General features: G+C 42.0%; 3 protein-coding genes across 3 annotated transcripts in view; 1 reads left to right on the top strand and 2 right to left on the bottom strand.

Moving 5' to 3' along the window:
- LOC119597580 (RNA-binding protein FUS-like) overlaps nucleotides 1–1492 on the bottom strand; it is a 2529-nt gene extending 1037 nt beyond the window's left edge. Inside the window, exon 1 of the mRNA XM_037947155.1 lies at nucleotides 1–1492. This exon is cut by the window's left edge and continues 1037 nt beyond it. Within this exon, the coding sequence (XP_037803083.1) occupies nucleotides 575–1387 (813 nt within the window). The 5' untranslated portion in view covers nucleotides 1388–1492 and the 3' untranslated portion in view covers nucleotides 1–574.
- A 367-nt stretch (nucleotides 1493–1859) lies between these two features.
- Nucleotides 1860–7612, top strand: LOC119597579 (DNA-directed primase/polymerase protein-like). Its single transcript, XM_037947154.1, is given in 3 exon segments — nucleotides 1860–2042; nucleotides 4896–5299; nucleotides 5301–7612. Coding segments are annotated over 2 exon segments (1920 nt in total). The 5' UTR covers nucleotides 1860–2042; nucleotides 4896–4942; the 3' UTR covers nucleotides 6864–7612.
- Nucleotides 7613–8959: 1347 nt separating this feature from the next.
- On the bottom strand, nucleotides 8960–17469 carry LOC119597552 (6-phosphogluconolactonase-like). The gene is made up of 6 exons (XM_037947128.1): nucleotides 17464–17469; nucleotides 17200–17233; nucleotides 12496–12693; nucleotides 12171–12296; nucleotides 11005–11162; nucleotides 8960–10289 (listed from the first exon to the last, which is right to left on the bottom strand). The coding sequence occupies exons 1-6, from the start codon at nucleotides 17467–17469 to the stop codon at nucleotides 10188–10190; spliced, it is 624 nt and encodes a 207-aa protein (XP_037803056.1). The 3' UTR covers nucleotides 8960–10187.
- Nucleotides 17470–25000: the final 7531 nt, after the last annotated feature.

Below are 25000 nucleotides of genomic sequence, written 5' to 3'. Positions count from 1 at the left end.
AAAAAAAGAAAAAAAAAAAAGAGAAATTATAATAATCTGAGATTGACATGAAAATTCATAAAACTGTAGAAATCTATAGCTTATGAACTGATTGATTGCTTTGTACATTTTGTTGATACGTTTTGTACTTTTAACATTAATGAGGCTAGTGTTAGTCTTAAAACAAGGTGTCCAAAAAAAAGAAAGAAATATGAAAAAAATAGAAGGAAAAAGCAACCTTTAGGAAGACTGCCAACTAATAAATCTACAATGCACATCTCTGAATATGTCACAGAATATATTATTCTTTCCATCTGTTACGCTCAAGTTTCGTAACTTATTCTTCAGTCATAAAACTATAAAAAAAAGACAAAGAAAAAAAGGTCCCATACAGATATTGAACTTCATACTCATTCATATGAGTGTTAAGATATTGCTTTGATTGGGATAGAAGTATTACTTGAAATAAAGACCTTAATTACAATAAAAGATATTTGAAAAAAACAACTTGGAGGGGGGGGGCAACATATACATTTATATCTATAACTGCACAAACGCCTAGCCCATATCTCAGAGACACAGCCCGAAGATTTTGCTATGCATCACTCGCTGTATCGCTTCCCGTATCCTTTTCCGAGGTCGACGATGTTGCAACATAAGGGGAATCGCTTCCAGTGTCATGTACTGGGGAACTATCACCCTCAGTCCCACTCACACCCTCTTCGTAAGAATTTTCAATAACTACACTTGTGTCAGAGTCAATTATAATTTCCGAATTATCTAAAGTTATAACCGGACTAGATTCAGGTTCTATAGCTTCATCACTCTCAAAATGCTCCCACGGATCCCGTACCATACTAGGCGATACAAACTTATCGATTGGGATATCACTTAAGGGGGTGTTTGCATTCATTCTTCTTGGATTGCCATTATTGGAATTGAACCTGTTGTGATCGCCACCGAACCGGCCCCCACGCTGATTTCCATGATTCTGCCTCCCTCTTGGCGAATTCCCGTACCCCTGGCCACCCTGGCAATACGGACTGGGCATTCTTCCGGCATTCTGCTGGTACGGATAAGGGAACCTCTGAGGGGTCTGGTTTGTCATGTGTCTCCCACCTCCTCGGTTGTATCTGCCACTCCCACCACCACCTCGGTTTCCCCCACGTCTATTGCCGTCGTGATTGCTACCGATCGCCGAGAAGGGGATAAAACTCTCGGCGGCCCGCGACGGACTCGTGTTCGAGGGCGAGAACTGGTCCTTGAACCCCCCGGACGCGCTGCCCCCATAGCTGTTGGATCCCGTCGGAGGTCGAGTCATTAGCAAGAATCCTGGGGTTGGAGCTTTCTGTGGCGTCTTCTGTTGCTGCCCCTGGCCACCGAGGAACGGGTTAGGGATGCGACTCATAGCTATGAGGTCGCGAGAGGAGAGTAAAGAAGGCGAGGAATTTGAGACGAAGGACACGCTCCTCCGCCGAAAAGATGCGTCTGTTTACATGGCGCGGCGTTTGCGGTCGAGCTCAAACTCAGCTTCATTTCCTTAAAAGGCCCTCATTCCATATTGATGGATAGCAGTAGTATATAATATAATAATTTATATTTTTATGAGGATATTACTCTGGCCTCTCGTGGTTGCATATAAGTATTTTATTATTTTATGTTCAACTCGAATTTACACCAAGCGTCAAGAAGGTCAAGGTTATACCGATGTATTTTAAATAATTAAAAATTGTCACATTTCACCCCTACAATGCTATAAAAATCCCCCAAATTATAATTAATTTACAATAAATAGAATACACCCACGAAAAATATAACTTAGCGAATCAAACAAACAAATTCTTCTAGCCTCGTGCTTTTTAGAAAGTGGAGGAGAAGGCGGAGGCTTCGTGTTTACAAACCTCGGCGAATCGCTTCCTCAATCTCCGCGAAACGAGGAAAAAGGCATTGAAGTCGGGGGGGAAGAGGGACGACAGAGGACTCTTCGTGCCTGGATAGAATGGACGAATAAATGGGGGAAAAAATAGGCTCCTTTGCGCAGTTCAGGAGCGAAAAGGGAAAATGTAAGAGCGAAGAAACTGACAGCAACTTCCTTCGATCGAGACTATTAAACAGGCAAGATTAGTGAAGTCAGAAGTAATACTAATTAATTTGATTGATAAATATGCAGTCTCTAATTTAGATAATTCCTAAAGATGAGATAGTTCGGAAATAAACCCGAAATTTCAGAAGCGTCTAATAGGGTTCATTGAAGTTTCAAGCATTAGAAGTTGTTGATAATTTGACTGAACAAAGTTCTTAAAAATAACAGACAGGAGAACTGGAAAATAACGAAATTCATGTTACAATTTTTGCATAATTTTCCTCCTGATTTAGATCTACTCCCATATAAGAACAAGACTTATAAGATGATGGAGATATGAGAGACAAGCAAACTAATTAGGAATTACATTGCAAAACTCATAATGCACGAATTCATGCAAGATACATAATGTTTTCAGTGAATAAACATAATAACATGCACCCAATAACAACTCACAAAAATGAAGTTGTTCAGCAAAACCTGCTCTCTCTCTCTCTCTCTCTCTCTCTTCTCTCTCTCTCTCTCTCTCTCTCTCTCTCTCTCTCTCTCTCTCTCTCTCTCTCTCTCTCTCTCTCTCTCTCTCTCTCTCTCTCTCTCTCTCCCCTCTCTCTCTTCTCTCGTCTCTCTCTCTCCTCTCTTCTCTCTCTCTCTCTCTCTCTCTCTTCTCTCTCTCTCTCTCTCTCTCCTGTCTTCTTCTTCTCTCTTCTCTTCTCTCTCTGCTTCTCTCTTCTCTCTGTCTCTCTCTCTCTCTCTCTCTTCTTCTCTCTCTCTCTCTCTCTCTCTTCTCTTTCTGTCTCTTCTCTTTCCTCATCCTGCTCTTCTCTCTCTCTCTTCGTCTCTGTCTCTCTGTCCTCTCTCTCTCTCTCTGTCTTTCTTCTCTCTCTCTTGCTTTCACTCTCCCTCTTTCTGTTTTCATTCATTTCAGTTTATTTTTTCCAGTCATCAAAAGCAAATAAAGTAGTAAAGATTCATAAACATTCATAAAATGAGATTTTATTGATTTCTCTTTATGTACTTAAAAAAAATAAATTGCTTGCTTACTTTTATCTCATTGATTATTTAGCTTTTTAATTAAATGTCTGAGTACCAATTTCCTGGTAGTTTGGTCTTTCCAGTTTTCATTCTTTTATTTCTTTGTAAATGTATTTGTCATTTTATTATACTGGTAAATACAATAAACTTAACTACAGTGGCTTTCAAATAGGACTCTTTCTCATAATCTGAATCCCTTGTATCTGGTCCCTTGGAATGCTGGATTTCAATATTTTATACTAAAATTATGTCATTCATAGAAATACTCACTTTTGATGCAGTTATTTGTAGCAATTTAATGGGAAATTCATTTATAGAAGCAGGATATAAATGCAAGTTAAATATGAGGTAAAAATTCAGGTCTGTCATACCTTGTGTAAGTGACTGTAAATAGATTTCTCAAATATAAAGGGTCAAGTGATTGCCATGGCTATTGGAAAAGGCCAACAAACCTTCATGTATATTCCTGGACTAATTGGGTATTAGACAATAAATCTCCAGTGAGATCTACAACCTCTGTATTACCACAATATACAGATTAGACATTTGCTGGCCTTTGCTGGAGTACAAAAGGCAAAAGGCTCATCTTTCTCTCTCCTTTCAGCATAATCTACAATATGGCTTTGTCATATGTTGGTACAAGTATTTTCTTGTATATTTTTTTCTTTCTTTGCTTTGCCTTGCTTCTCTGTGTGCTTTGAATATTGGAGGATTTTGAAAAAACTTGAGTCCTTGTGAAGGCATTTTTATTTAAATATATTGAATATATTTTACTTCATGAAACTTTAGCCTCTTACACTAATATTGATACACATTGGATATTGTATCAAGGAACATGTTTGCATATAAGTAAGTTAGGAAATGCACCATTGAAGGAATAATGAGAGGCTGAGAGCCAAGGTTCCATTAAGAAGTAATGAGCATCGCATAGTGCTAGCACCCATTCACTATGTCCTATTAGATCAGGATTCCATTTCCCATTCCTTGGGTTGACATGTTGCTCCCCCGATCATGAGCCAAAGAACTAATTTACACCCCTTGCCAAACTTTTATTGTATATTTTACCCATTGTGAATAAATTAATGGGCATGACAAGTACATATATGCCATGGCCACAGTGATTGTTTACACATAGATAGCTCCACATTTACTCAGTCACCAAGGATAATTACTTATCCTACCTATCTCACCTCTTTACCCTTTTACTTTGAAAATTGATATTTTATTGTACTTTTGTTACTATTAGTATTGTTAATAACACTATAATTTCAATAATAATCATAACAGCATTGACATTAAAAGCATTAAAAAATCCTTTTGGAAAGAGAAGTCAGGTGAGGTCACGGTGGCTACGAATTGACCCCTTGGTGGCTGAGCATTTGTGGAGCCATCCTTGTGTAGATGCATTTCACAAAACAATACTAAAATGAACATCACATTTTCTTCACAGCAATGGGTTAACTTAATATGCTTCTATAGACTGCATGTGAAAATTTTTTGTTAGATATAAATTGAATATTCTGACATTCTTACAATTTCTAAGAAGAGAAATGACTTTGCTTGAAGAAATATGTGCTTCCAGGTATTTCTATTAATGAAAAGAGAATGTTGATCTAGGTTCTTTTTGTCTAGAAAAAAGTAAAAAAAATGCTATACTCTTAATTTATGAATATATTTCTTATCCAGTTTGATGTTGCTATTCTACACTCTAGTAGCAATGTCTGCTGTTCTTATATTTTATCAGTATTGTCATTTACTTCCTTAATAAGATTGAAAAGTAATAGTCTAACTTCTTTTTTAGATGGTGATTCCAGGTGATTTTTCCACAAAAGCAAAAGCCTAAATGAGATGATGGAAGAGGAGGAAAAGGGAAAAAGTGACCACACACAACCCTTCACTGCCAGAGGCTTCTACGGCAAAGCTCAGTCACAGGACCAAGTGCAGCTGCGCATTGCCAAGACCAGAAAACACCTCAAGCAGAGACCTCTAGTAAGCGAGTACAGACCTGGGATTTTGGGTCCACCCGCCACCTGGAAGACCTTCCGTCGCCAAGCGGATGCCATCAAGTTCGCCCAGGTGCAGGGGAATGGCCTCATGGTGTTCTCCTTTGAGGGGGAAGCGCTTGGCCTGGGGGGCAAGAGGAATTTCGTGGTGACGCACCCCAAGATGATGTGGAACCATCAGTGCCAGCGCAGCCCCACTCAAGAGGTGTACATATGAAGTCATCCAGGAGAACTCTGTATGTAAACTTTACTTTGACCTTGAGTTCATGTACATGCACAATCCTGAGAATGATGGTGTCCAGATGACCAATGCATTTATTAAGATTGTTTGCTACTTTCTCCTTAAGGAGTTTGGGGTATGCTGTAGCCGCAAGAATATTATTGACTTGACTAGCTACTCCTTTGCAAAATTTAGCCGTCACTTGATTTTTAACATTCCAGGTGTGGCCTTTGCTAATAATATCCATGTTGGAAATTTTGTTATCATGATTTGTAATCAGATAAGAACATGGGCAAGGGAAGGTATGAAAGAAATGCCTGGTTTTACATTCAGTGATGTGGAAATTCTATTTGTAACAGATACCAAAGGAAATAAAGTACTGTTTTGTGACGAAGGAGTGTACACAAAGAACAGGAACTTCAGAATTCTACGTTCAACAAAATTAGGAAAAAACACACCTTTGGTGGTAGCTCAAGAGAACCAGTATGTGCCACTGACAAAAATGGGAGGTTCTGCAGAGGAAATGCTCTTCCTGGATTCTCTGGTGACAACAGTCAGGGAAAGCCCCAAAATCTTGACTTTTGGAGATGACGAGATAAGAAGACCAAAGATCAGACAGAAGGAGAGAGAAGGCACAGGCCCAGGGATGGAAGGGTTCAGCCACTCTCCGTACCCAGAGATTGACAAGTACATCCAGAGCATCCTTGGTCATGGTTACGTCCGCTGCTGGTTTTATTTCCCACAAAGTGAATTGCTGGTTTATGAAATAGCCAATAATAGGTTTTGCCACAACATTGGTAGGGAACACAAGAGCAATGGGGTAATGTACGTTGCGAACTTGAAGCTAGCTGTTTATTATCAGAAATGCCATGACTCAGACTGCCAGGACTACCGATCAAACCCCATTCCACTTCCAGAGTGGACTGTATTCTGGAAGAAAATGGGAGAGGAAGAGGTACTGGAGTGGATCCAAGACTCTCAAAATGGTGCAAATGACATTTGGGATGACAATGACGATGACGACAGCCTTCTAACCATGGCAGCCACACAAATTGAGAACGAGCTGAACAATAATATTATGGATGTGGCAGCTACAGAGTTTGAGAATGAGGATGACAATAATCTTTTACTCATGGCAGCTACACAGGTTGAGAATGAGTATCTGTCAGACAGCAAGTTGACTAATACTATAAAAAAAATTGAAATGTGGGATAAAATTGATGAGATGTCTCTGTCTTCACTGAGCAGGCAGAGTTCTCAGAAAAGCAACCCTTGGGATAGGCTGTCTCTCATATCATCTCCAAACAGTTCCTTCTTTGACGAGTCTTCACAGAAATCCCTTGATGATTGCAGAACAAATCTTTGCCCAGAAACTTTCATTGCAGACCAGAAAGTGCGGCAGAACTCAAATATATATGATTTTGAGTCGGATGAAGAGTTTGCAAGTGCCGCAGCCAAAGTTGAAGATGAGCTTCAAAAGCAAGCTGGGGATGAAGTGGAATTCAACAGCTGTGGGCTTGATGATGACGACTTTATGCTGCCATGAATTTGCATATAGAAAATTCGGTCCTGCATGATATATATATAATACATTTATTTTCAGTAAGTAAGGAGATTAATGACAGTTTTAGATTACCTTTACTGTTCTGGTACAAAAGTTATCAAAGTTATATATTGTGAACAAAGGTTTTAAGAATAAATATTTATTTTGTTACTTATTACTGGTCTGTCATGTATTAACATACAATATGCTATTTTTTTGTGTAAAAAAGCCAAGGGAAGTTAATGCAAAATGCTTTACACATTTTACAGAGATAATGATGAAACTATATTGTAGTAAACCAAGCATGAGCTTTCTTTGATAAGAGATTGTGTATTCAAGAAAATAATATATAAATTCAGATTTATTAATGATGCTTGCTTCAGAAATGCTAATCTTTCCTGTTTTGTTGTTTTAACATAAAAAAGGAGTTTGATTAATGTGTTACAAATTATTTTGTAGTTTAAAACTCAATTGCTTTCAATTCTTAGTTAAATTATTATGGAATTTCTCTCAATTTATATACATAATTTACCATAAAAATCAAAATTGATCTGATTTAGATAAAAATCAGTCAGTGATATAGCAAATACATGATATGCAAATCACTGTTGTTTAACCCATTCTTGACAGGTGGCATGTACGCACATGCCATGGCATGGCGGGACTATCTGCCGGGGACATGTATGTACATGCCATGGTGTATGTATGGAGATGCCATGAGTTATTTCTTGTTGCAATCACGGCAAAATGTAATTTTTCTGCCACTGAAAGTGTGATTAAGTCATTTTTAACACTTTCTCATTTTTACTATGCAAAAAAAAAAAAAACAAAAAACAACAAAACGACAATTTCAGCTCCATGATGCCGCACACTGCTTATTTTATTCAGACTATAGACTGAATAATGATCAACTATGGAGTCTATATAACAAAAAAAATACCCTTAAGTCTCGATTTATCAGGAAGTTTGGCAAGTAGAGACTTTAAAAAATAATGAAAATTGAAAATACAACATATCTTGGTAGTAATACGAAGAAACGGCATAGGATGCTGGTATTTGGCATGAGTGGTCATGCATGCTAGGGCGACGATATAAGCCCCCGGCAGTGAAGCCCAGCCACTATGAATACTACCCGTCGAGAAAGGGTTAAAATTTTGGAACAGAAAAGGACTAATAGACATCATTTATCCTTAACAACATAATCTAGAACACCATTGAGACACTAAGGCAAAACATGAAGGCGTTTTCCGATCAATTGGCTGAACATGCAAGATTAATTATTAATTCTATAGTCAAATTAACTCTATCACATATAGTAGTGTATTAACATGAATGTATTAATGTTTATATACAGATGAAAGTTCAAATTAACAAAACATATGATCAATTGGTTTGAGAATACTTTAGGATGCAGATACTCTCATATAGGTCGACTTGATTTCCACCAAATAGTCGTACAGTGTTTAGTCAAATGTTATGTATTTTTTATTAATATTTTTAGTATTGGATATAAGCTCATATTTCAGGGTATATTACTTATGCAGTGATTATGTATCAAGAACAGTCCACCGGTCATGTAAAGTTTAATGTTATAGAAGTCACTGGAGCATAAAATATATGAATTATTATCCACATTGAATATAGATATTTATATAGATTGAATATAGATATTTATATGGGGACAACAACATTTAAAGTTGTAAACTTTCTTTTTTTTCTATCAAACTTTATGTTTAGATATGTTCATTTGTTATGTTATATTTCCAATATGTGATATTGGTAATTTTATTAAAAGCTTTATTGGTAACATTTTTTTAAATAATGCCTTTCAAATCCCGTCTTTAGAAGATTAGTATTAACATTAATCCATCTATAAAAAATAAATGAATAAATATTGAAGTTGTGCTGTGACTTCCTTTCTATCTGCCGAGGCTAAGACGCTTTTGCTGCTGGACAGAATGAGGAAGGAAAAGGAGGAAGAGAACAAAGGCGAGACAACCACAATGGAAAACTCTAATAACTATGTCTAGTATTTCTCATCATCAGTTTTACCAAGAATATCTTCCCATTATCTCCACAGGTTAATAAATAGTCTTCTATTTAATTCTCAATTTATGAAAAATAAAAAGTACAAAACAGTCTGTCTCAGGCCAATTGTTGTGTACCAACACCAGCACCTTTTTGATACAGGGAAAAGATCTGCCTCTTGCCCATACAGCAAAGGAAAAACAAACAAACAACCAAGACAATAACTATAAATATATATATTTATGTCATGCTTTTCTTCCTCAGTATTCTAAATTGTTCAACTCGTGCATAACAAGATATATGATACAGTGTACCTTTACAACAATATGAACAGCTGAATGTTTTTATGGCTACATAAAATGAAAAAGACCAAAGGGGAAGAACAAGAAAACGCGTGAATATGGCCAAGGTCTTTCCGCTGAATTGCTGCTTCTGGGTAATACAGTGAAAAGGCTTTTGGCATATTTGTGTTTTCTTCCCTCTGCTGTTCTGTTTGTTCAACATAAATTGCACACATAAAAAAAAGAAAGAAAGAAAGAAAAAATAATAGATTTGCATAAAATGTGAGAAATTTAAAGCACCATTTACCCAACTAAAAATCTGAAAAAATTATATATACAACAAAAATAAAATACAATTGTATGAGTATTACTAATAATCATGTAACAATAAATATGTAGCTGCAATATTATAAGAAAAACAACCTCAAATAACTGAATTTCATGACCAAAATCACTAATCTTTACATGAAAAAAATATAATTTTCTAGTATTACATTTTGTCTTTTACTCTTAGGTGTAATTATTCCAATATCAGCAAAAGGCAATGCTATCACATATTTAATTTTCTAATTAAACAGGTTAATTAAACATCTGAATAAAGGTCACATATAGCGTTCCAGTACAAATTCTGCTTTAAATGTGGTCCCTGCAAAGAGCATTGATACAAAAAAGAAAGAAAGAAAAAAAAAAGTACATTATATATTATAATAACTTTAAAATTATTTAATCCTTACCATTACTTACCCCTTCTAAAATGGAATGTATATAAGAAAACTGATACAAATAATTCTCTCTTGACAAAGAAGAACAAATCAAACATTTCATTCAAAGTACACATAAAAAAAAGAAGAGAGAGAGAGAGAGAGAGAGAGAGAGAGAGAGAGAGAGAGAGAGAGAGAGAGAGAGAGAGAGAGAGAGAGAGAGAGAGAGAGAGAGAGAGAGACTATCCACTAATGAAGAGATCAAAAAGGAACCATATACCATTTTCCTCTCACAGGTCACCATCTGACCCGACCTCCTAGAGTTTAGATGCGGCTCCTTCGTCTAATATCCAAATGAGTTCTCCATTAATAGGTTTGACCATTCCGGACGGCAGTGCTTCTCCATCTCCCAGAATACGCTGAAAGTGTAATCGCACAGTAATAATAGACAGCACAATAAGGGGGGGAGGGGGGAGGGAGGGAGAGGGAGGAGAGGGAGGAGGGAGAGGGAGGGGGAGGGAGGAGAGGGAGAGAGAGAGAGAATATACCAGACAGATTACAAGTAAAATAACTAACAAAACTATTTTAACAAACAGTTGTCTAGTTATCTGCCAATGGTGACTGTAGTATGTTACTGTCCAGTGCAGAACAAAAAAAACTCCTCTACTTCTTATGATACCTTTGAGTTGATGTGGCTGGGGGGGGGGGGGAGACAAGAGATAGAGGAGGACAGAAAGAGGGAGGGAGGGAAGGAGAGAAAGAGGGAAGAGAGAAGAGGAGAGAGGAAAGAGGAGAGAGAGAAGAGAGAGAAGAAGAGAGAGAGAGAAAGAGGAGAGAGAGAAAGAGGAAGAGAAAAGAGGGAGAAGGAGAGAGAGAGAGAGAGAGAGAGAGAGAGAGAGAGAGAGAGAGAGAGAGAGGGAGAGGGAGAGAGAGATACCAAAGTTTCATATCACAAGCTCTATAATTCAGCTAAAGGCAATAATTATCCATGACTTCTAAAATACTGCTCACGTGCAACAAGCATATCGTATCAAGCTGTGTATCTAAAAGAATAACATATCAGCTAACCCCCCCCCCCCCCCTTGATAATCACAACGTAATGCAAACAACAGTTAATTAATAATCAAGCCTCACCTTTACCATGTCTGCTTTTCCTTGGCCAGCCATTGCAAATATGCAACAGCGTGCTTTGTTGATCACAGGGAAAGTCATAGTGACGCGGCAAGGTGGCGGCTTTGGGGAGTCGCTGATGGGTGCGATCCACAGTTTGTCCTCCCTCAGCAGTGCATGGCCTATAAACAGAAATCATATATGTTTACGTTATTTACTATCACAAGTTACTACCGTATTCTTGATGATTACTTTTAACATTTATTTTATTTATTTTTTGTTGTTTCTCTATACTATTGTCTTTATAGCTTTTTATATTTTTCCTATCTTATTGTTTAAACATTTCATTAATAGTTACGACTTCATTATTCTTTGTGCCACACTTTTCCATAAGAAAAATGTCTTTATTCCCCCCCACCTTTTTTCATGTTACTTTACTGCATGGATTAAGATGATTTATTTATAATATCTTGCCTTGGAGTAACTACCTCTTTTATTGTAATAGCATAAGAAATAATCAACTTTTTCCAGTGGAGGTTCTAGATGGGGTGGAAACAGAGGATCTCACATAATAATATTAGCACTAACAAAAATAATGGTAAATCTTGTATTGAGATAAACTAAATCTGATAATGATAAACATGAGATAAAACTGTAACTGGTATAATAAGCACTGTAGAAAGTCAAACATCTACAATAATAGCTTATCTTAAGCACACAAGTGTTCACCTAAGCCTCCATGTCTTTGGTGCTCAGGTAAAGGGCAACTAACCTCCATTATATGTATTCCCAAAAGATTGAGTTTTGTACAATTCCCTATCAATTTAATTTCATATAAGAAATTAGTTGAATGTGGTGGACATTTGTTGATCTTTGCCATCTTGTTGAAGATGCAAGGCCACTGTGGTACAAGCCTTCAGGAATGCAGTCCTAGGTTTGAGCAATATCACTATCACCATAAAATAATTGTAATAATTACAATGATAATAATGAACATGATAATAATAATGACAAAAACAACAATAATAATTATTACTATTATCTTATCATTGCCACCATCATCACTATTAGTATTTTTATTAATTCTATAATTTTACCGAGTGCCCCATCCCCTATCTATCTATCTATCTATCTATCTATATATATACACATTTTCCTTATGATATAATTGCACATTTCCCCTCACTTACCAGGAAAGAGAGAAGCTGTATGCCCGTCAGGTCCCATGCCCAACAGCAGGAGGTCGAACGTTGGCCACTCCACATTGGGGAACTTTGCTCGCACCTTTGCCTCGTAATCCTTTGCTGCAGCTTCAGCTGTGGGTTGTTTTCAGGATATTATACGTTTCCAATATGGGGTGCTTCATAAGAGTATATATAATACCAATCACGACCTTAAAAATGACTATGCCTTCACATTATCCTTTAAAGTCTCAGCACATCAATGGGACAGTGTCATTTCCCACTCAAACACACACCCAATCACACCCTGTAATCCAAGAGAGAGCTTACCTACCTTCAAGACTTGGATTAATAACCACAAACTGTTCTGCTTTCAAGGGAGTACTCTCAATGAGTCCCTTGTAGACCTTAAACGTTGAGTCGTCGTGGTCGAAGGGAACAACACGCTCATCGCAGAAGAACAGGGACCACTTATCCCAGCTCGTGTTGATGGATGGTAAACCTTTACCGAGGAATTTAGCCAATGAGCCACCTGTGTGAAAGAACGGCCAAGGATCACTTGAATATCAAGGCTATGTATCAAATGACAGGAAATACCTATTTTGAGGTTTACATCCTTTTTGATGTATATAAAAAGATAGAGGGGAAGGGGGAGGGGGAGGAGGGAGGATAGCAGAGGTGGGAGAGGAATGAGAGGAAAGAGAAAGAATGAGAGTGAGAATGGAAGGGAGAGGAAGTAGAAGGGAGAGGGAGGGAAGGAGGGGCAGGGAGGGAGGGGGAAAGAGAGAGGAGGAAAGGGGAGGAGAGAGAGATGAGACCGAGAGAGACGAGAGAGAGAGAGAGGATGAGGACAAGAGAGGGGAGGGGAGAGAGGAGAAGAGAGAGAGGGGGGAGAGGAGGGGGGAGGGAGGGAGAGCGGCGAAGGGAAGGATGAGCGAGAGTGAGAGAGAGAGAATAGGAGAGAGAGAGGAGAGAGAGAGAGAGAGAGAGAGAGAGAGGAGGAGATGGATGAGGAGGAGAGAGAGAGAGAAGAGAGAGAGAGAGAGGGGAGGAGGGAGGGGGGAGGGAGAGAGAGGGAAGGAGGAGGAAGGGAGAGAGGAGAGAGAGGAAAGAGAGAGAGAGAAGAGACGATGAGAGATGAGGAGAGGGAGAGAGAGAGAGAGATGCGAGAGGAGAGAGAAAGAGAGAGAGAGAGAGACGAGAAAGAGAGAGAGAGGAGGAGAGTGAGAGTGAGAGAAGAGTGAAGAGTGAGAGAGACGAGAGAGAGAGAGAGGAGAGGAGAGGGAGAGAAAGAGAGGATGAGAGGAGAGGGACCAGAGACCCTCTATAGTGCGATTGAGGGGAGAGAGAGAGCGGGGGAGAGGGGGGGAGGGAGGGATAGGATAGAGGGAGGGAGGGAGGGAGGGAGAGAGAGAGAGAGAGAGAAGATGATGAGAGAGAGAGAGAGAGAGAGAGAGAGAGAGGGAAGGGAGGGGGGAGGCGAGGGAGGGAGAGAGAGGAGGTGAGAGAGGAGGGGGAGGCCGCAGGAGGAGAGGAAGAGGAAGAGGAGGGGGGGGGAAGGAAGATGAGAGGAGAGAGAGGAGAGAGAGAGAGAGGAGAGAGAGAGACGAGAGATGAGAGAGGAGGAGAGAAGAGAGAGGAGAGAGAGAGAGGGAAGAGAGAAGAGAGAGATAGAGAGCGAGAAAGGGAGGGACGAGAAGGGGGGGGAGAGAGAGAGAGAGAGAGAGAGAGAGAGAGAGAGAGAGGAGATGAGAGAGAGAGAGATGTTGCGAGAGGAGGTGGGAGGAGAGAGACGAGAGGAGAGAGAGAGGAGAAGAGAGGAGAGAGAGAGAGAGAAAGAAGAGGAGAGAGAAGGAGAGAGAGAGAGAGAGAGAGAGAGAGAGAGAGAGAGAGAGACAGAATAGAGAGAGAGAGAGACAGAATAGAGAGAGAGAGAGACAGAAGAGAGAGAGAGAGAGAGAGAGAGAGAGAGAGAGAGAGAGAGAGACGAGAGTGAGAGAGAAGCCGAGAGAGACGAGAGAAAGAGAGAGAGAGAGATAGGAGAGAGGAGAGAGAGAGAGAGAGAGAGAGAGGGAGAGGAGAGAGAGAGAGAGAAGCGATGAGAGGAAGAGAGAGACAGAAGAAGAGAGAGAGAGATGAGAGAGAGAGACGAGGAGGAGACGAGAGAGAAGAGGAGCGAGAGAGAGAGAGAGAGAGACAGAAGAGGAGGAGAGCGAGGACAGAAGAGAAGAGAGAGAGCCAGAATGAGAGAGAGAAAAAAGGGAGAGAAGAGGAAGGGGAGAGAGCGGAGAGAGAGGAGGAGATGAGAGGGAGAGACATGGGGAGAGAGAGAGAGAGAGAGAAGAGATGAAGGAGAGAGCGAGAGAGATGAGAGATGGAAGAGAGACGAGTGAGAGAGAGAGAGGACGAGAGAGAGAAGAGAGAGAGAGAGAGGAGAGAGGAGGAGAGAGAGGAGAGAGAGAGAGAGAGAGAGAGAGAGAGATGAGTGGAGAGTGGGGAGAGTGAGAGAGAGAGAGAGACCAGAAGAGAGAGAGAAAGAGACAGAAAGAGAGAGGGAGAGAGACAGAAAGAGAGAGAGATAAAGAGGAGAGATGAGAGAGAGAGAGAAGAGGAGACGAAGAGAGAGAGAGAGAGAGAGAGAGAGATGAGACGAGAGAGAGAGAGAGAGGAGAGGAGAGAGAGACAGAAGAGAGAGAGAGAGAATTCGAGATAGAAGAGAGAGAGAGAGAGGGAGAGACGAGAGGAAGAGATAGAGAGAGAGAGAGAGAGAGCACGAGAGAGAGAGAGAGAGAGAGAAGAAGAGAGAGAGAGAGGAGAGAGAGAGAGAGACAGAAGAGAGAGAGAGAGAGAGAGAGAAGAGGGAGAGAGAGAGGATGAGAGAGAGAAGAGAGAGAGAGACGAGAGAAGAAGGAGAGAGAGGAAGAACGAGAGGAGAGACAGAAGACGAGAGAGAGAGAGAGGAGAGGAGGAGCGGAGAGAGAGAGAGAGAGAGAGAGAGAGAATAGAGAGAGAGAAGAGAGAGAGAGAGAAAGAGAACAGAAGAGAGAGAGGATGGAGAGACAGGAGAGAGAGAGAGAGAGACAGAGAGAGAAGGAACGAGCCGAAAGAGAGAGAAGAGGGAGAGAGAGAGAGCGAGAGACAGTGAAGAGAGAGAGAGAGAGACAGAAGAGAGAGAGAGAGAGGACAGAAGAGAGAGAGAGAGAGAGACAGAAGAGAGAGAGAGAGAGGAGAGACAGAGCGAGAGAGGGAGAGAGACAGAAGAGCGAGAAGAGAGAGAGAAAGAAAGAGGAGAGGAGAGCGAGAGAGAGAGAGAGAGAGAGAGACAAAGAGAGAGGAGAGAGAGAGAGGGACAGGAGAGAGGAGAGAGAGAGGACAGGAGAGAAGAGAGAGACAGAAGAGAGAGAGCGAGAGAGAGAGAGAGAAAAAGAGAGAGAGAGAGAAAGAGATAGAGAGAGGAAGAGAGAAGAGAGAGACAGAGAGAGAGACAGGAAGAGGAGAGAGGACAGAAGAGAGGAGAGAGAGAAGAGAGAGAGAGAGGGAGAGAGAGAGATACAGAGAAGAGAGAGAGAGAGAGACGAGGAGAGAGAGAGAGAGAGAGAGCGAGAGAGAGAGAGAGAGAGAGAGGGGGGGGAGGATGAGAGAGAGAAGGAGAGAGAGAGAGAGCAGAGAGAGAGAGAGGGAGAGAGAGAGAGAGAGAGAGAGGCCAGAAGAGGAGCGAGGGCTATTCGAGGGGAGAGAGAAGCGAGAGAGAGAGCGAGGAAGAAGAGAGAGCAGGAGAGAGAGACAGACGAGAGAGAGAGAGAGAGAGCGAGAGAGAGAGAGGAGAGAGAGAGAGAGACCAGAAGAGAGAAAGAGCGCGAGCGAGAGACGCAGATGCGAGAGCGCGGAGCACAGAAGAGAGAGAAGAGAGACAGGAGAGAGATGATGAGGAGAGAGATGGAGAGAGAGAGGAGAGAGAGAGAGAGAGAGAGGATGAGAGAGCGAGGAAAGAGAGGAGAGAGAGAGACAGAAGAGAGAGAGAGACAGAGACAGAAGAGAGAGAGACAGGACAGAAGAGAGAGAGAGACCCGAAGAGGGTGCGTGAGGACAGAAGAGGAGGAGAGACACATGAAGAGAGAGAGAGCGACAGAGAGAGACGAGAGACGAGAGAGAGGAGAGAGAGAGGATGAGAGAGAGAGAGAGAGAGAGCAGAGATGAGAGAGAGAGAGGAGAGAGAGAGAGAGAGAGAGAGAGAGAGAGAGAGAAGGGAGAGAGAAAAGAGAGAGACAAAAAGAGAGGAGAGGAGAGAGAGAGAGAAGAGAGAGAGAGAGAGAGAGAGAGAGTGAGACTGTGGAGAGAGAGAGAGTGAGTGAGACAGTCGAGAGAGAGAGAGAGAGAGACAGAAGAGAGGAGAGAAGAGGACAGAAGACAGAAGAGAAGAAGGAGAGGAGAGAAGAGAGAGAGAGAGACGAGAGGAGAGAGGAGAGAGAGAGAGAGAGAGAGAGAGAGAGACGAGAGAGAGAGCGACAGGAGAGCAGAGAGAGACAGAAGAGAGAGAGAGAGAGAGAGAGAGGAGAGAGAGTGAGAGAGAGAGAGAGAGAGAAGAGAGAGAGAGACAGGAGAGAGAGAGAGACAGAAGAGAGAGAGAGAGAGAGAGAGAGAGAGAGAGAGAGAGAGAGAGAGAGAGAGAGAGAGAGAGAAGAGAGCGAGAGAGAGAGAGAGAGAGAGAGAGAGAGAGAGAGAAAGAAAGAAAGGACAAGAAAGATAAGAAAGAAAAGAAAGAAAGAAAGAAAGAAAGAGAGAGAGAGAGAAAGAAGGAAACTTAAGAGAAAGCTCAATTAAAACCTTTCCTCTGGGGCCTTAAACCTTAGACCGAATCCCAGAGAAACAGCTGGTTTGCGATACACCAAAGTCTTTTTAAGTTACACAACATAACTAAAACAATTCAAGCTGTTTTTTTTTTCAATTAAACCACGACATAGAATAACAACACAAACACAAAATACACCAACAACAAAACACGAACAGAAGTTAAACCAATTTAAATACATCGACTCGCCTGACAAACCGATGGTGAAAACTCCCTCGGGAATCTATTGCTTCGTTTGCAAACTTTTCCACGAGTCCGCACAGCTCCTTCGAACATCTTCCCGTCTTTCCACCACTTCCGCACCATCTTCGTAAAGGGGGGTTCATCAATCAAAAAAAAATCAAGTGGCGTAAGACCTGGAATTTGAGGATTCTAAGGAATACAGTTCTTCCGCCGAGACGCCGACCCACCGACTGACGGAACAGCTGACGGAACGTAAACAAAAGGCTTTACGGTCATTGATCGGGATCGCTAAATGAGGTTCGTTTAAGATTTTTTTTATTCTCTCTCTGTTTCATTTTCTTTCTCTGTTTTATTATTATTATTTGATCTTATTTTATTTTATTTATCTATTTATTTTATTATTATTATTTTTATGTGTGTGTGTTTAGGGATGTGTTTATATATGTGTTTTGTGTCTGTGTGTGAAACGATATCGCAAATGGGGGTTGTTTCTTTTTCTCTCTATTTTCTTTCCCTATTTCACATTCTCTCTCCCCCCCCCCTCTCTCTCTCTCTTTTTTTTTTGGGGGGGGGGGTGGCTGTGTATCTCTTTCTGTGTGAACGGAATCGCTCTAAATGAGGTTTCTATTTCTTCTTGTAAGCGACACGTGAGTTGGGGCACCACTCGCCAGAGTAAGCGATGGCCACGCAAGCCACAGGAATATGAGTGACACGAGAGATTAGGAGCACCGGATGTGAGTCGAGATGAAGAGATGGTACTTGGGTGGGTCAGTGAAAAGGGCGTAGCCTTGCTGGTTATTCTTGAGACAGAATATGAGACCCCCAAGAGACCCCCGTGTGCCCGAGTGGAGGCCGAGGTGTGGAGCAGCGGGACCCTGGTGGCTGGGCTGTCGACTGTGTCCCTCTCTGTGGTCTCTGCTTACGGACGTGTCATTTTTATGCGGCGGTTCCCTTCGAGGACGGATGTTTGTCTTCTGTGCGAACAAGAGGAAAGCGGCGACTATCTGCGTCTGCCCAAGGCGAAGGGACGCTGCGTGCTTGGACGGACGGTGCTGTGAAGTGTAATCCGTCCTTGCTACGTAGTGGACATCTGACATCGCTCGCCAAGCGCAGAGGTCGTCCTCCGAGCGACGGTAACGCTTGAAACGATGCAGTAGCGGGTTGTTTGTATCTACAGATGGTTCCTGTGATCCGAGAGCGCTAGGGTCGCGTGACGGTTAGCGGGTTGGCAGAGGTTTCGCCACTGAGGGGCAACATTCAGTAGCGAGGAGGGTCATCGTCTTCAGAAGCTGAAATATAAGTTACCAGCAATAAAAGGGCTAAGGAAGGAGGAGATAATTGTGTTTGGTAATCACCTTACTAAATTGCAAGAAATGAAATGCATATAAGGACAGTTTGTCACAAGGAGGTCGGTCAAGTAAGGTGTTACTACGTGATGTGTCTCGGATTAGCGAGTTTAATAAGGTACCATCATTGAAGAGAAAAAAAAAAAATGATAAGAATTCATATGCGTTGGGGTGGTAAATAGGCAAGTACATCTGCTGTCTAACAAATAGGCAGCGCCTGAACTTATTCAACAGTCGCGCGTCTCGCGCTTCACTCGTGTATGAGCGTAAGTGTGCGATGCCGCAGGATCCTGCGTTTACGGCCATGAGCCGGCTTGCGGTAAAAATCACAGTGCATCGTCTCGGCGCTTCAATCGTAGAGCGTAATTCTCGGTGCGGCGGGCGCAGGTTCATTCGTTTACGGCCATGAGCGGGCTTAAAATTAACTTGCGGTTATTGTAAACGAGTAAGCTTATATAAAAGATGTTTGTCTGCAAATGTGTGCCATCTTTGCAACTGAGACACTACCATCGTAAATATTCAACAAACCTTAAAGTAAAGACGCATAAACTCCAGCATTAATGGAGGACAAGATATCGAACTTCGAGAGGGACGTCGTAAAAGAGATTTGGGTTCAGTATTAGTCATAGGATAGAAAAGTAAAATATACAATCTTAGGAGTGAATTCCGAGTCGAGGTGGCAGGTAGGTAAATAAGAGGATAGTTTCAGGTGATCGAAATCTACGTGTGAAGAGCGACAGGATTAGCACGGCAAGTATGAAGACACAGTGATATAATAGAACGATTAGTGTATACACAGATATAACAATACGCAAGAAATAAGGAAAGTGATTATAATAGGAATAACATATAAGAGAAAAAAATCGTAATTAATTAATGACAGAAAAAACATGAATAATATGAGAGAGCAGCCCAAAACATAACAATTATTAATTTAAAATTCGAAGGCGAATCATTGTCTGAGAGAAATGATATATGCTAAATTGTCGATCTGAGGCATAAAAATATACATAGACAGAAAAATACTAACACAAGACATTCAATTACGGGATGTGTTAGGGCTGGGGAATGAGGGTGAAGTGAGGGTGCGTGTCCATTAGGTTTGATCTCAGTGTGTGTGTGAAAAAAACCAATGGTTCGACAGGAGGAGTTATGTAGTTATAGAGTTAGTTGTGTGCGTCGTAGAGTGGCGTGTACTTGAATTTGAAGAAGGCAACTGGTATGCAAGGTAGGAGTGGGTATAGGGAGGGCATAGGTACTCGGGCACTTATAGGTACACTACGTTTAAATAGTATGAATGAAGATTGTTGGTGCGGGATAGAACGCGACATCCTGGGCTGTGTTGACGAGGGTTCGCGAAGAAATTAGCGAGGGGCAGGTGGGGATGGCGAGTGTGGCGGCGAGTAGAGGCGAAGATTACATCTTCAGCGACTTCGTCAGGAGGGTAGCACAGGCGTGAGTGGTGGATCACGAAGTAGTAGGACAGACATAGTGCGGGTAGGCGTGATCGAAGAGGATTGGTAGTGATGGTAGGGCGTTTAAAAGAGGCGGGGAGGCACTTCGCGTGGATCGGCAACAGGTGTCGGCGATGAGCGAGGTGGTAGGCGAATATGCGTCGGCGTTTGTCAGGTTCGAACACGCTGCCATCAGATGTGAGCGAGGACGAGAGATGGACTTGGGGGTCAGTGAAAAGGGGCTTAGCTTGCTGGTTTATCTTGAAGACAGAATAAAGACCCCCAAGAGACCCTGTGTCCCGGGTGGAGGACAGGTGGAGGAGCTGGATCCTGAGGCTTGGGCCTGTCGCTGTGTCTCTACCTCTGCCTTACGGACGGGTCCTTTATGCGGCGGTTTCCTTGGAGGACGGATGTGTGTGCCTAGTGCGAAAAGAGAAAGCGGCGACATCTGCATCCTGCCCAAGGGGACGAAGGGTGCGTGCTTGGACGGAGGTTGTGAAGTGTACATCCGGTCTGCTAGTATTATTGACACTTCTCTCTTGTCTATTTCACTTTTTTTTTTTTTTGATGGTGTGGTCATACCTATTTCACATATGCCTATTTCACCTCCCACCAATCCCTCCCCCAGAGATGATCAATAATGGATCTCGCGTGTTTTGATCACCCCTATAGCTACAGGACCTTGGGGCATGTTTTCTCGTTAGGGACTTGTCAGACACCTTCCATACTATACTATTGCCACATACATATAACACTATTAATTTAAAATATCTATTTTAATCAGTAACACCAGCACTACATACCAAACCTTTGCTACGGTAGACCGTGGACGCAAACATACGCAGGCCTTCGGCGCTTGACGTCGCCACAAGTGCACGATCACATCCTTCCTTCACACTTCCCAGTACATCAAACCCTTGTGAGTTTCTTGTTCAACCTGTATAAAAAGGGTCGCCTGTGAGCGACAGACAGCCTACAGCACGCTGACCGGCTGAACCTCTGTCGTCAGTTGTACCATTCTCTCCTTACAATATACTGCAACAAACAAGCAAGATGTTTGTTTCACCTTTGCCGCTGTCCAAGATTTCCGCATCGTGACACATGCGACTTGTCTGCACTCTACCGCTCATCGGCCATCGTACAGTGGTGGCAACGGTGGGATACGAACCCATGCCTCCGAAGAGAATGGTGCTGTAGTAGCACATGTGAAGAGAGTGTCATTCCTGCAGGATCCTCCTGCACGTGAGTGCGCTGACTCGCCTCCCCGCCTGCTTGATAGCCGACCCTCACGCTCCCCTGACCGCTCTTCCTCATGTCCTCCCTATACTCTGTCCACACGCTCACCTGCATGCACACACGCCTGCTCATCACGTGACTATAGTGCGCCATGCGACTCCGGTGCCGTATCCTCGCCAGACACCTGTTACCGTTGCATCCGCTCCGGCCATAGGGCTCGTGAGTGTTGTGCCAAGTCCTTCTGCCCATTCCACAAATGTGAAGGTCACAGGTGGGATGACTGTCGGACATTCCCCGATCGGGTACGTCAGACTAAACTTGATCTATACCGTATAACCAGCAACCAGCAGCGATCATAGAAATCATTTTTAGACACATGGTTCATCACCCAGACCCCCTACCAGGAGCTTGTGTAACGGTTATAAGAACCTTGGGGACCCTTCGTGCTGGGCCCTCCTATTAAACATCCTTGGTTCTGTCCTTCCTTGACTTGGCAGCGTGGTGAGTATATCCCCACTGTTTCCCTGAAGAAGTACAACATTACAGCCCCATGTAGACCTTCCTTGTGGCTTGTCCATGGGGCTAGTGGCGCGAATCTTGACGTAATCGTTGAGTTAACTCTAGTGGTTTCCCTCTGTGGCAGAACATATAATATCCTTCCTTCACACTTCCAGTACATCGCACCTGTGGAGTTCCATGTTTAACCTGTATAAGAGGATCGCCTGCGAGCGACGGACACACACGCTGACCAGATTGAACCTCTGTCCGTCAGTTGTGCCATTCTCTCCTTACAATATGCTGCAACAAACAAGCAAGAAGTCTGTTTCACCTTTGCCACTGCCCAAGATTTCCGCATTGTGCCACACGCGACTTGTCTGCACTCTACCGCTCATCGGCCATCGTTACAGTGTGTGTGTGTGTGTGTTTGGGGCTGTGGTTTGTATGTGTTTTTTTTGTTGATGTGCCTCTGTGTGAACGGATCGCTCGATTTTCACTGTCTTTTTTTTTGTGACTGAAGGAGATGGGAAAGGGAAAGCAAGAGGGAGGCCCGAAAGGTAGAAGAGAATGGGTGTTAAAAAGTGAAAAGAGGGGTATTTTTTTCTAGGATCTCCCGCTAGTTTTGGCAAGTTTTTTTTCCGATGTAATTATTAACTGTTTTCTCACTGAAAGTACATTAGCGCAACATTGCACACTCCCAGACTCTATTTTCTGTTAATTATCTCCATATCTTACTTAATTATTTTCAGCTCGTTAAACGTCTAAGGCACTATCTCTAATCAGTTTCCTTATTTTTGATTAACTACGTCAATGCCATTCATTCTAAACCAAAGATGCATATGCTTCTCATATATGTCTGATCCGTGATACAGTAAATAAAATTTCTAGTGCCTCCATTGCGTTTATTTTGCCTTTGTGAATATTAATTGTCATAGGCTAGAGAGAACGAGTTTCTTTTCCATGGGAAGATCATTTGTCCAACCATGTCCGTTTCCAATTGTTCAAGAAAAAAAAATTGTCTCTAAAACTTTTGTGACATAAATGCTTTTTCATTCACCTCAGCATATGACTGAATTTTTTATATGAAAAATCCATAATGCGCATTCATACCATGGTTTACGTTTTATGCAATACCACCGGAGGTATGTAGGATGATGAAGTCAAGTGGAATTTCATCAATACAGTATCTGCCCGAGTGAATAGTACCACATTAGTAATGTTTTCAGAGTAATCTGGCATTTTCCGTAATTCTTTCTCCGCTTTCGTGAGTAGATGAAGCCCGAAAACGAGCGTTAGGAATTGATTCTGAAAGTTGTACTTGTTTGTTTTTTTAAGCTTGGAACAGATGTAGCTTCATAATTTGTTCGAAGATCTTTTGAGTGATATCATATCATGCCGAATATTAGCAATAGAGACCTCACAGAACCATTTGTAGCTCTCAAAAATTAAGCTTTAATCTGAGGGACTATCAAGAGCCAAAATAATCAAGATCATGTATTTCGAAGCCACCGTGTTTCTGTGAATTCCAGCCAGCCATACTTGGCGAATTGGATCCACCAGAGACAAGGCATAAGTGGGCACCCTAGATGCACGATGGGGAAAGATAATCAAGTAATGTCATGTCAAACTATAAATCAATGTCCACAGGAAAGATAAATGGATGCTTGCATTGAGGTGCATTGAAGTCAAATTTAATGAAAACCATTTGATACTCATGGCATTACCCCTTACATGTAATTGGATCTGATAAGGAGTGTGACAGGTATTTGCCGACCTCCCTTACCGTAGTCATTTTCTCATAGTTATTTATTGTTCATTATTTATCATTATTTTTAACAATCCAAACTCTACAAGGGATGTGAACACTGTGTTCTGTTGGCAACAGCACCACAACCTGTCAGAATCGCTGGCAATGTGAGCGGATAGCAGCATGGATGTCAGGGATTGTTGATGGCGGGCCCTGCAGATGTATCAGGGTGATGCCTTACGTGAAATGCCGGGTGAGATGATCTACGTCGGTGAGGGCCATGGGTTTAAATGAATCCGGAGGCCATTTAACTCGTCCGGATAACAGTCCTATCACATGAGCAATGCCGTGAAAGGCGAGATTTTGGCTTACGCCCCGAGATTAAATATATGCCCCTGTCAGTGATGCCATTATCAGGTAGAGAGCCACAGCACTTTTTCACAACCGTTTAACCCGTTTTCGTCGTTATATTCGTAATTCGTAAGTCAGAAGAGTATAGCTACTTTTTTTTAGTAACTCGCCCCACACACACACACACACAACACACACACACACACACACACACCCACACACACACACCCCACACACACACACACACCCACACACACACATACACACACACACCACACACACACACACACACACACACCCACCACACACACACACACACACACACACGCACACACGCACCACGCAAACACAAATTATTAATATATTATATATCTATATATAATATATTATATATAATATATATATATATATACACTATAACACACACACACACACACCTATACACCCACGCACATATACACACTTACACACACGCACGCAAACACCACCCACTACACAGGCATATCAAAACAAGCATACACAATATAACGTCCGATGCATACAGAATACATGAACCTCATTCATAACGTGTGGTGGTAAACTAACCGAAGTGGGTAGATATGGAGAAAGCACGTCTAATGACAAACGAAGCAGTTGCGATTTTGAGTTCATGGCTTCATTTTATTTATTTATATTATTTTATTTGTTATTTTAACCAGATGGTCTGCTGAGGTGATAGGTTCTTGGCGGAGGAGTGAAGAGGATGTGAGTGTTTTCGTGAATTCTCTCCTATTTCCTCTGTCGGGAGCCATTCTGAAGGACTTGCCTTTGGTTTCGAAGATTGCGGTACGTAAGCCTTCGTGAGTCATCCTTATCCCAGTGCAGAGGTATAGAGTCCCATAGCCTGTTGTAATGTTGGTTTTACTGAAAACAAAGATAAAACTAATCAGGATAATTATTTCAATCGTATTTTAATTGCTTTCTGATCTCCATAGCTAAATCAACCCAGTTTTACATACTTTGTTTTTTTTTTTTTTTTTGTCAAAAGATCTAGTTTTTTGTTTTCCTTCCTTGAAATGCGTTTGATTTGATAATTCGAAATCGTAGTGAGTGTTGGTTGTTGCAGCCGCGGTCTTCGTTATCAGCCGGGGAAGGAAGTCGTCTGTCGGAGATTTGCTTATCACACTTGGTAGCTC

The sequence above is a fragment of the Penaeus monodon genome, chromosome 39, assembly GCF_015228065.2.
Source record: "Penaeus monodon isolate SGIC_2016 chromosome 39, NSTDA_Pmon_1, whole genome shotgun sequence".
In the NCBI taxonomy this organism is placed as follows: Eukaryota; Metazoa; Arthropoda; class Malacostraca; order Decapoda; family Penaeidae; genus Penaeus; species Penaeus monodon.
This window is presented reverse-complemented; position numbering and strand designations above follow the sequence as displayed.

Excerpts from the sequence above, each read along its gene's own strand:
- LOC119597552 (XM_037947128.1), bottom strand. Across the intron at positions 12,694-17,199 it reads TTTCACCATCGGTTTGTCAG|GTGGCTCATTGGCTAAATTC; the intron begins GCGAGTCGATGT and ends TCTTTCACACAG. Across the intron at positions 12,297-12,495 it reads TATTAATCCAAGTCTTGAAG|CTGAAGCTGCAGCAAAGGAT; the intron begins GTAGGTAAGCTC and ends AACAACCCACAG.